This window comes from Mesoplodon bidens, assembly GCF_964165515.1.
Source record: "Mesoplodon bidens genome assembly, chromosome: 7".
Lineage (NCBI taxonomy): Eukaryota > Metazoa > Chordata > Mammalia > Artiodactyla > Ziphiidae > Mesoplodon > Mesoplodon bidens.
In genome coordinates this window covers 36,479,425-36,491,745 of record NC_138164.1, presented here as the reverse complement: position 1 = coordinate 36,491,745, position 12,321 = coordinate 36,479,425, and the positions used below count along the sequence as shown (strand labels likewise).

The window sequence follows — 12,321 nt, the reverse complement described above, 5'->3', positions numbered from 1 at the left end:
ATAGCTTAATCGCACGTTGTGCCTGCGCGCGCTGGGGCAGCTCGCACTTCCGCCCGTGGCGTGTTGCGACTCACAGCAGCTGCCGGTCTCGCGTGGTGACGCAGCTGTTTTTTCTCGGCTAGGTCTGCTGTAACGGACGGAGGCCGCCTGAGCTGCGGAGTTGCAGAATCTGGCGTTCGGAGCTGCGGTTCTTGGCGAGGTTTCGCGTTGTCCGTCCTCAGCCGTTTCACTGAAAATCAGCGGATCGCTTTGCCAAGTGCCGGGAAGAACAAAGGAATTCGGAAGGAGACTCTCGGCTCCCGGCCGCCTTTCTCTGAGTGGCTTCGTTTCCCGCTCGCGCCTGTCCGGAGAAACTGGACTTATAACCGTCACTGGATTGTAAGTACCCGAGGCGAAGAGAGCTCACTACGCCCCGCTTTTTGCGTATCTTTGTTCCGGGAGAGTTTGTGGATTGGGAGTATCTGCTGAGCCTTACTTTCTGTGCCGAAAATCATTTCGTAGGAGCCGCCATTTGCTTTCCCTGCGTTGTCCTGCAGCGGCAGGACAACCTCTATCTAGAGGTTGGAACTTGGCATTGCAGCTAACAGATTTAAATGGACCTGAGTAAGGCAATGCGTCATTAACGACTGGTATTGTCACAGCATATTTAGAAAGACTTGGAACTTAATTCCGAATAGACGCTTAGTTGCTCTTCTACCTAGAACTCTTTGTAATTAAAGACGTCAATTTATAAAGAACTGGTCTTTCTGTTGAAATAGCTGAAATTTTTTAGTGCAACAACTGGTTATTAGAGAAAAACTGAGTCACAAAGAAATAAAGATGAGTAAGAGCAAAGATGATGCTCCTCACGAAGTAGAGAGCCAGTTTATCTTACGCCTACCTCCGGAGTATGCCTCTACTGTGAGGCGGGCGATACAGTCTGGTCATGTCAACCTGAAGGACAGACTGACAATTGAGTTACACCCTGATGGGCGTCATGGAATTGTCAGAGTGGACCAGGTCCCATTGGCGTCAAAATTGGTAGATCTGCCATGTGTTATGGAAAGTTTGAAAACCATTGATAAAAAAACCTTTTACAAGACAGCTGATATCTCTCAGATGCTTGTCTGTACAGCTGATGGTGATCTCTATCCTCCTGTTGAGGAACCAGTTGCCACTGCTGATCCCAAAGCAAGCAAGAAAAAGGATAAGGACAAAGAGAAAAAGTTTATATGGAACCATGGAATTACTCTGCCTCTAAAAAATGTCAGAAAGAGAAGGTTCCGTAAGACAGCAAAGAAGAAATATATTGAGTCTCCAGATGTGGAAAAAGAAGTAAAGCGGTTGCTGAGCACAGATGCTGAAGCTGTCAGTACCCGTTGGGAAATAATTGCTGAAGATGAAACAAAAGAAGCAGAAAGTCAAGGCCTTGATATCTCTTCCCCCGGAATGTCTGGCCACAGGCAGGGCCATGACTCATTAGAACATGATGAGCTTCGGGAGATATTCAATGACCTCAGCAGCAGCAGTGAAGATGAAGATGAGACACAGCATCAAGATGAAGATATAAACATCATTGACACTGAGGAAGATCTGGAAAGGCAGCTACAGCACAAGCTAAATGAGTCAGATGAACACCACCAAGAAAACGAGGGAACTAATCAGCTGGTTATGGGAATTCAGAAACAGATTGATAACATGAAAGGCAAGCTCCAAGAGACCCAGGACAGGGCAAAGCGACAGGAGGATCTCATCATGAAAGTGGAGAACCTGGCTCTCAAGAACAGATTTCAGGCTGTGCTGGATGAACTGAAACAAAAGGAAGACCGAGAAAAGGAGCAGCTCAGCTCTTTGCAAGAAGAGCTAGAATCACTCCTAGAGAAGTGAGGAGAGTTTTGATACTTAATTTCATTCCTGACAGTGGTCAGCCTTGAAAGAAAAACTTTGTTTTCATCACCTGGACTAGATAGTAAAACTTTGCAGTAGTTCCCAGTTTCCTCCACTGCCTTCTATTGGATTTGTTTTATAATTGTGAATTTCTATCTCATTTGTTTTTTGGAACCACTTCGGTGGGTGTTTGTCCTGTAGTAAGTAGGAATGTATAGACAGATAAATGTAGGGAAGTTGTAGGATTAGTGGAGTGAACAGTTCAGTTTGGTAATTAATCACAGCTTCACTGCAGGACTTTGCTGCTGTTTCTCCGTTTACCAGAAGCTGCCATTGCTACTCTGTGATGCCATCTGAGATAAATTAGTAGATTCTAGTTTGGTGGCAGTGAAGTTTGTTTACATACGTTTTCCCATGCTGTAGCTATTTTCCCAGTTATTCAAAGCAGTTTTCCACATTTTGCATTGCAAATCATTTCATAAAGTTGTTTTAACAATAAATAAAAGCAAGTAATTTTCACCTTAAAAAAAAATAAAATATCACTCTTGAAATAACAATTGGCAGACGATCATAAGCTTTTTTTTGACTTCATAAACACTCTTAACAACTTATTTAATACACTGTTGTCCAAGCAAGTTGATTAATAGAGAATCAAAAAAACATACAATTTGAAGTAGAAAAAAAAAAAGCTGTATTTATGAAGATGTTTACAATAGTTTATTTGAGGTTATTTCCAATTTATCACCAATTAAAAAAATTGACCTACTCAATGAAACCTTGTGAATGCAATGTTAAAAAGTATAACTATGAATCACAGAATTTAAATTTAGTATGAAAAGATAAGAATGGCAAATTATATTGAAGCTATGTGGAATTATGTTTATAGACAGCAGGAAGAGAAAATTAAAATGTAAATATTGCTTGATAGGAGAATGGGATTAGAGGTGGTCTGTTAAATTTTTCATTTTTATGCTAATACAATACCTTTATAAAACCCAAAAATCTTCAAACAACACATTTTTTAAAAATTGTGGTAAACGACACAAAACAGAAAATTTATAATTTTAACCATTTTAAAGTGGACCATTCATTGATATGAAGTCAACAAATTTTTAAAACTTTCAGAGGGCACCTGAATAAAAGATGTGTTGTCCACTGGTGATTTTAATGTATCTGGTATATAACTAAAGTCACCACAAAACCCTTTCTGGGAAATTGGCAGATCATAAACATAAAAAATTTATTTTGCTTTTTATTAAACCTTATTGTTTTGCTGTTTCAGTATTCAAATTTACTCACAAGAAAGAGTCAGTTTCATATTAGATTTGGTTTCACAAATGCTGCTCCTGCTATTCATTCTTATCACCAAAAAAAAAAAAGACTATTTGTGACTAACGATAATATGTTACAGAAAATAAAAAGTTAAAAGGTTTTCAATCTGCATATCTGGGAACCTAAATTAAAGCATCACACAACATTTTCAAAAACAGAAAAGCCATTTGATTTGACTCAAATCTTAGTTTTAAGATGGCAGAAAGTACCTTGATAATTTTCTTTTAAGAAAGAAAGAAAACCAAGCCATTAAAGAGATTCTTCCAAGAGAACTGAAACATGCTATATACCTCTGACTTGGCACTCCTTCCATCTGGAGAACTTGTTTGGTAACTGTTTTCATCACAGAATGATCTAAAGTAAAATGAATTGAAATTAGAGTAATTATTTTCCAATGAGTGGCTATTTCCATTTAAAACCAAAAGCCAACTAATTATTGCTTTTCCCAGACATTTAAATATGAAATCTACATTATATAATTATACACTTATTTCCCCCTTTGTGTATTCTAATTTCTTCCTCAGAAACCTAAGATGCCATCTTGCAGACTGCCCACAGTGGCTACTATTTTGGCAGCAGCAAAGGTCAACTTGAAACATTTTGCATCTCAAGTGGCTTTGGATACCTTTGGATACAAAGTACAGTCTGAGCACCGTCCAGACGCTTAGATACCTAAAGAGCATCTAAGATATCAAACCAGGGCATCCAAGATAACAAACCAAGTCCTGATATTCCCTCAAAAGCTGCTCCTCCCATCAGCCCCCTTCTTCTAAGTGATACTACCCAGTTGCACACATAATCATCAACGACTTGTCTCCTTGTTACTATTTCCTTCATACCTCACATCTATCTGCAGGTCTTGAGAGCTACACCCTCAAAACACAACCTGAATTCAACCACTTTTCACTTGCTGCAAACTTCCAACCTAACCTAGGCCATAAACATCTCTTATTTGGAGCACTGTGATAGTCTCCTAACTGGTCTCCCTGTTCCTCTTCTTTTTTTTTTTTTTTTTTTTTTGCTGTACACGGGCCTCTCACTGTTGTGGCCTCTCTCGTTGCAGAGCACAGGCTCCGGATGCGCAGGCTCAGCGGCCATGGCTCATGGGCCCAGTCGCTCCGCGGCATGTGGGATCTTCCCGGACCGGGGCACGAACCCGCGTCCCCTGCATCGGCAGGCAGATTCTCAACCACTGCGGCACCAGGGAAGCCCCCTGTTCCTCTTCTTTATCCTCCCAAGTCCCTTCTCTATACCAGGTCACCTTATTCAGATACGATTTGGATCATGCCTTTTTCCAGTTCAAACCCCTCTACTCATTTAGAATAATCCACATCATTACTCTGGCCTTCAAGACTTTACAAGAGCAGACCCCTGGCTAGCTCCTTGACCTCATGTCATACCACACTCTTCTTCACTCGGTACTCTGCCCAGATTGGCCTCCTTGCTTTTCCTTAAATACTCCACCCACCTACATGCCTACATACTCATTGCCTCCTTGTCCTGGAATGTGCTTACTCCACATCTTCCATGGCTTGCTCCTCTCTTCATTCAGGTCTCCATTCAAATGCCACTTCTCCAGTGAAGCTGTCCCCTAACAAACCTATCCAATGGAGTCCTACCTGCTCTCCCTCACTCTCCTTACATTAAGATAGTTTTGCACTTCCTACTCTCTAAAATTATATGACTTATCTGTTTACTCATTTCTATCTGATCTCCTTCACTAGAATGTAGGCTCCATGAGGGCAAGACTTTTGTCTGTCTGGTTCACTGCTTTATCCCTAGTCCCTAAACCCGTATCTGGCACACAGAAGATGATTACAAAATTACTTGTGAATCTGACAAATGAATAAAGTACTCCTGGCAAGAATTCAGAGGTTGCACAGGAAAGAAATAATGCTCTTGGTGGAAGCAGGCTTAGTATCTAGGTTCACCTCTATTCAGAGTAGAGATAAGAAAAATTGACAAGTATAATTCACTTTAATTAGTACAGTAGCTGCTAAAAACATAAGGGAAGTGCAACACTAGAAAAGTACAGTTGAAGCTTGAACAACATGGGTTTGAACCTCGCGGGTCCACTGACACACGCATAGTTTTCAATACATATGTACTATCGTCCTACATGATCCAAGGTTGGTTGAATCCACAGATGTGGAACCACTGACTATAAACTTATACCCAGATCTTGAACTGTGTAGGGGTCGACACCCCTAACCCCACGTTGTTCAAGGGCCAATGATATGATGAGGAAAGTTAAACACATTAAGTTTTAAAAAACTGTCAATACCTGAACAAGTTCTTTTTGTTTTGCTTTGTGTTTATCAATTTAAAAAAAGTGACCACATACCAACAAGCAGATTTTTTCTTATATCCAGAACGAGCAGAGTTCTGTTGGTTTCAAGAGCCTTTAGTAAAGCCTTTGCTCCTTCGCTGGTGAGGCCGCACTGCTGCAGGTCAAGTGCTTTCGATGAAAGACAAAAGGTCACTTGCTAACTCTACAGATTTAACATATAGACAACTCTCATTTTCTCACGTGTGGAAGAGTCCTGCACAAGACAAGTCATGGCAGGTTTGTAATTTTGGGTATGGAAAAAAACAGAAACATACGCACACACATAATGCATAATCCAATTTAAAAACCTCTTCTTGGATGTGCAGTGATAACCCTGGCTTTAGTACCAATAAATCATACAACGTATTTTACAATTACAGAACTGAAGAATAACTGTATATAACCTATGAGCAAAAAGCATCACAAAATGAATCTCAGTTCATAATTAGCAAGGGCGGCAGGGGCATGTAAACCTCACAAGCAAAACCTGGTGGAGCTCAGAAATGCACTGCATTCTTTTGATCATGATCTTCAGCTCCAAATCACACTTGAAACTAGTTCAAAGGGGAAAACAAAATAGAAGAAATGTAATAACTGTTAGTTTTAGAGGAAAAAAAGACAAGTCTAAGAGGATACAAATAATAAAAACTTTCAACAATGTGTGAATAGAGAATACATACTAAAAACCTATCATGAAAGTATGATGGTCAAGAACCGTCGCAGTAAAAGGTCAGACAAAAACCAGAAAAACTGATCATGGATTCTAGTAGTTCTGGGCCTGAACAACCTACTCATTTAAACCAAAGGGATCATCACTAAAGCACAGGTATTAAAAACTATTACATGAAAGGAAACTATCATGAGTCTTTTGTTTAAGTGTTGTGTGGACCATCACATTAAAATAACTGGAGTCTTTCAACACCCCCATGACGCACAGAAATAGCAAGTCAGACATACGGATCTGACAGGATATGATACAACCCTTACAAACTCTCACTACAGAAGAATGGACACAGGGTATAATTAACCAAATAGCCAAATTAATACAAACAGCCAGTAAACCTCACCAGTCAATCAAATGAATACAAAATAAAACAAAATGTGGTTATTCTCCTATCAGATGAAGCCAAGATTCTGTAAGAAAAGCCTTTAAATAATGTCTATACACTTTGGATCCAACAACTCTCTTTCTAAGAATTTAACCAAAAGAAATAGTCAGAGATATAGGTAAGGATATATATCAGAGTACTATTTGTAACTGAAAAACTGGACAAAGCTTATATACAAGAATGGATAAGCTATGTGCACTGTGGCATATTCATATAATGGAATACTGAACAATCACAAAAAATGATGTAGGAGATGCAAATTTACTGACTTGCTAAAATGCTCATACTAAATTAATTGAAAAAAGTTATAAAATTTGGAGTAATCCCACTTGCATAGAAAATGGAGAGGTACTCATTTTTGTAGTTTTACATTTTTTTACAAGTGCTCCAGGCCAGTGTTTGTGAGAGGCAGGCTTCCCATCTACTGTTGGGGTGGACTACAAATTGGCATAGCCTTTCTGGGTGGTAATTTGGCCATGTGTATCAAATGTCTTAAAAATAGGTCACACTTAGTCATTCCACTTGTAGTACCTTATTCTACAGAAGTAATCCCGATGGACACAGAGATGTATATACAACGTATTCACATTGTTTCTGACAGGGAAAAGCAAACTGTCTAAATAGAATTGCAAAGAATTGATTAAACTATGGGACATCAATACGACGCAATACTACATGATACATCTTTAAGTGAAAAAAGCAGGAATGTGAAATAGCAAGTATACTACAATTCTATTTTTGTAATCCCTAAGTGTACATATATATTTGTAGAAGAAAAAAAGACTGAAAGTATATACGCCAAAATGAACCGTGATTATATCTGGGTATTAAAATTATAGGTTCTCTTGTAACTCTGTATTTTCTGTAAAGGATATATGCAACTCTTAGAGAAAGTTGAAAAGCAAAATAAAAGCTATCAGTAAAATGAGGCTTTAAAACATCCTATCACAATAGTATCATGCCAAAAGCTAAGCATATTAAACATTCAATATTTTCAATTTTAGAATTTCCCTCTAAGCCATAAATCCTCACTAAGAGATTCTGCCAAAGCACTTGCACCCAGGTCACCAATGAGCGGGTTGCAGTTCAGAGTGATGCGCCTCAAACCAGCCATGCAGTCAAGATCACGTCTCCTGGAATGAAGACTCTCAGCCCAGGTTTCTTCATGCCTTCTGGTAGTCTGATACTTCAAAGATTTAATGGGATGAAATTAAGATGCTTGAATAAGGAAACAGGGTGTGCCTGAGTATGGCTTCTTATGTCAGAGATTTACACACACACACAGATCAAGCATATATGCCAGGAGCATCAACCTGAGAACTTCAACAGTCACTTCTGGTTTACGAGTCCAGTGAGTGACCCAGATTCTGCTCGGTCAGTGATTAGATTCTAGCCACTGCATTTCCTGTTTCTGAACACTTATGTAAAGTTGGACAACTCAATTACAGTCTATGAATTATTTTCCTTATCTTCTAAGTCAGGGAATTGGTTCTAAATTCTATCTTTGCTGAGGCCCTATATTTCATCATCCTGTCCTCCAATGGCCTCCAAACACCTGACTGGGCAAACCATAAGAAAACTTTTTAATATGCATCTTATTTATTAACAAATTATATACACAAAGTTCCATACATATAATTTATGTACATGATAAACTACACAGATTTTTAAAAATAATACAAAGGTAAAAATGTTCTAATATTTTCTTTTCCTAACTCCTAAGGCATTATTTTATTTTACTTATTTTTTTATAAAGATTTATTTATTTATTTGCTTGTTTGTTTGTTTGGCTGTGCCAGGTCTTTAGTTGCAGCATGCCGGATCTTTTAGTTGTGGCATGTGGGCTCTTAGTTATGGCAGGCACGTGGGATCTAGTTCCTTGAGCAGGGATCGAACCCAAGCCCCCTACATTGGGAGCACATAGTGTTAACTGCTGGACCGCCAGGGAAGTCGCAAGCATTATTTTAAAAACTATATTTACAAAATGTATCTCACATGCTACCTAGGGTGTGCACACAAGCTTTAGAGCCCTGGACTATGCAGAGCCAGTTTGATGTGCCTTGGGAAAATAATGGTTTGACATTTAAGCAAAAGTACTGTCTTGAAGATATTCAATTCTTTATATTCATAAAGTAAATTTTGGTAACAGGGAACACTGACTGTCAATGAAAAAAGTCTTATTACATTCCAGAAAAAGTAAAAGACTCAAAGTGCCTTTGTTACTCTAAAAGGAAAATCATTAGTGTCATTTTTCTATTAACAGTAACTTATTAAAGCTCCAAGCAGAAACAACAGCAATCACTTACACAGCGCTTAGTATGTGCCAGGCACTATTTATACAAATAAGTGCATTTAAACCTCATAATGAGGCATAGAGGTTAAGTGATTTGCCCATGGTCACTAGCTATCAAATGGGAGAAAGGGAATTTGAACCTAGGCCATTTGGCTTCCGCACCCAAGTTCCTGACTGTTTTCTACCTCAGGGGTCAATGGACTTGCCCTGTATAGGCTCAAAGAAGTTTTCAATTTTTAAAATCTAAATTTAAACATTTCCAGATTTGTGAGCTATACAGTTTCTGTTGCAACTACTCGGCCCCACTGGTGTAGGGTGAAAGGAGCCATAACTACCATGTAAACAATGGGTGCGACTATGTTCCAGAAAAACTTCCTTTACAAAGCCAGGCGACGGGCTGGATCTGGCCCACCAGCCAGAGTTTACCTATCCCTGATCTGCACCATCAAACTATTAAAAAGCCTTCATGTCAAATTATTAACTAACTTTAGGCCTAAATACAGTCATTATAACCACTGTAAAGTTGTTAAGGCATTATTTTAAAAACTGTATTTACAAATTGCTGATGTACTGACTTTTATTAGTTTAAAAACTACAACAGCTAATAAACACTTGATTCATTTAAGTCTTGAAGACTAGAATGGCATAGTTTCTTCACAGTATTACAATAAATGTTTTCAGTAAAATAATACATAAAAGTATTATTAGGTATTATATATTAAATCTCTTATTTCTAAAATTAAGTGGACTATCTTTCCTAAATGGTAGAATCCCAAACTGAAAACTGGTCATATTCTTTCAGCAAAATGAAAGCTGCGCTCACATGTATCAAAAGGCAAAAATTAGGGCTTCCCTGGTGGCGCAGTGGTTGAGAGTCCGCCTGCCAATGCAGGGGACATGGGTTCGTGCCCCGGTCCGGGAAGATCCCACATGCCGCGGAGCGGCTAGGTCCGTGAGCCATGGCCGCTGAGCCTGCGCGTCCAGAGCCTGTGCTCCGCAATGGGAGAGGCCACAACAGTACCACACACACACACACAAAAAGACAAAAATTAACTGCCCTCTGTATCAATATATTAATGTGTTTCAATCACATATGTTTTCATGAAAGTTTAAACATAAAATCACCTTTAAGATCTAGGCCATGTGATCTGCTCCATGCCATGTCAGAATACACCCCGTGACGTTTACTTAACTTGTCTTAAGTGTGATAGAATTCTTTATACCTTGACAAATAACTAAAAGGAAAAAAAAAACCCCACACACAATAAGATGAAGAGCCTATACATTTGTCAATCTTGACTTATTTGCTTTTCTTGAGTCAGTTGGAGGTTTATAGCCACATTCTCAAAATCATTAACTACAATCTTCCCAAACAGGTAATTGACGAACAGATGCATTCTAAAACTTGTCAGTAACAAAGTGCTATTCCACTTTACAGCAACAGTTTAATTCTATTTAGATACTAAAACTGAATACACTGAATACTGCAAACTTTATTCCCAACCACTGAGCAAAGTACTACATACCTTTTCAGATATAGGAAAAAAAAGAAAAAAAAGAAAAAGCATACGATTCTTCCTATTTTCATTTCCAAAGATACATCCCAATCTTAATGATCAATCAGCGATTTAAACGTCAACTGTAAACCCAGTATACTGCTGCTATGCAGTGTACTAGAGCAATAGAAGAGAGAGGACCTCAAACCCTCTGTTCCCTCAAATTCAAAGGCAGGCTTCCTGACCCCTCCAGACCACTACTGGACACAGGGAAGGCACACTAATGTTTCAGGACCCCAACCAACAGTCACCTGCTTTGTGATTACTTCCATGACACACCCTCACCAACACCAGAGTTTGCTGCTCCTACGGGACGTTACATGTATTTACTATTTTAACACATACCACAGTGCATCATAATTATGATTGCAGATAGATGTTCTAACAATTGAAAGAGAATGATGACTTTTTTGCTCTTTACATCTTGCTATTTCCCTTCCCATAATATTTCTTGAAGCGAAACCATAAAATATAGACAAACACAAAAAACAGAAAATATACAAAACGTGTGCTTTGCACCTTAACACAAACTTAAGTAAAATTAGTTCTGACAGTATCCAGCATGACAAACTTCCATGGTACAAATGAGAATGGACCAAGGTTTGAGCAGGTACAGGAGATAATCCAGGCATGAACAACACCAAGGAAAGGTAGACAGGAAGTAACATGGTGTGTAGGAAATCACGAGACCAGTCTGATGGGAAGAGACTTAAACAAGACTGAAACTCACTTCCTAAACCTCCATCTCCAATTGGACAATTCGCAGGACACAGGTGCACCAAAGTGGCCAATTTATTCAATCCCTTTAATATGGAGGAAGAGTTTAAAATTTTACTGGTTTAATTTGCCCCCAAAGCAACTCTCAACAGTTATGGCCTCTGTCGTCGGAGCTTTGTATGAAATTAAGTCAAAGTGTGGAGCTCCTTTGCCTTTTTTTTTTTCTCCTTAAAAAAGAAAAGAAACAATTGTTCCGAGTAAAAACAAACATATTCCGAAGCATGTGTACATTGAAAAGTAAAGAAACTTTATTAACAACTTCATAAAAACGGACTTAAAATTTTAAAAAGAAAAAAACATGTTTCAAAGTCCTTCCGACTGGAGTCGTGTCTCATCGTGTCCTTTCTTTACAGAAATAGTCGTATTAGGACACATATGCACAAGGATTAACACCATGACACACTATGACACACTGTACACGGCGGGCCCCGGCGAGCTCACCAGGCGTCGTCTGAGACCAGGTCTCTGGGAAGGATCCACTCCACGGATGAGCCCAGCAGAGTCTGAAGCTCATTCGTGAACTCCACCACATCTAAGAGCTCCTTACTTTCCGGATTAAAGGACTCCAGGTCTTTGGGGCAAGAGAATAAGAGACTTGCTGACACTTGCCGGTAGAACTCGGCCTCCGCGATGGTGACAATTTCCACATTTGGAAAATTGCAGCGGACTATGCAGGAGGACATTTGCAGTTTCTTGAGCAGGTCTGAGAGCAACAGCCAGTTACGAGGCCTACACCAGAGAAAGGACAGTGGTTTGAGTTTCCGGCAAAATTAGAGGCGCTCCCAACTATAAACTACCCGTCTCCTGGCGGTGAAAGGGCCTGCTACTTCCACTTTGATTACCCCACCCCCACCCCACTTCTCACTGTCCTTAGAAGATCTACTACTTTTTTTTTTTTTAATTTTATTTATTTATTTATTTTTGGCTGCATTGGGCCTGTTGCTGTGCACGGGCTTTCTCTAGTTGTGGCTCGCGGGCTCTAGAGTGCAGGCTCATTAGCTTTGGCGCACGGGCTTAGTTGCTCCGTGGCATGTGGGATCTTCCCGGACCAGGGCTCGA

At 39.4% G+C, this 12,321-nt stretch overlaps 1 protein-coding gene and 1 pseudogene across 2 annotated transcripts; one reads left to right on the top strand and one right to left on the bottom strand.

Moving 5' to 3' along the window:
* Positions 1-65: 65 nt before the first annotated feature.
* On the top strand, positions 66-2,415 carry LOC308620711 (transcription initiation factor TFIID subunit 7-like). Its single transcript, XM_081240622.1, has one exon. The coding sequence runs from the start codon at positions 820-822 to the stop codon at positions 1,864-1,866; it is 1,047 nt and encodes a 348-aa protein (XP_081096748.1). The 5' UTR covers positions 66-819; the 3' UTR covers positions 1,867-2,415.
* A 1,007-nt stretch (positions 2,416-3,422) lies between these two features.
* LOC308620755 (centrosomal protein of 78 kDa-like) lies at positions 3,423-11,324 on the bottom strand (annotated as a pseudogene). Its single transcript has 5 exons — positions 11,216-11,324; positions 10,055-10,164; positions 7,648-7,822; positions 5,543-5,656; positions 3,423-3,552 (listed from the first exon to the last, which is right to left on the bottom strand). The product of its transcript is annotated as a centrosomal protein of 78 kDa-like (transcript).
* Between the last annotated feature and the right edge of the window lie 997 nt (positions 11,325-12,321).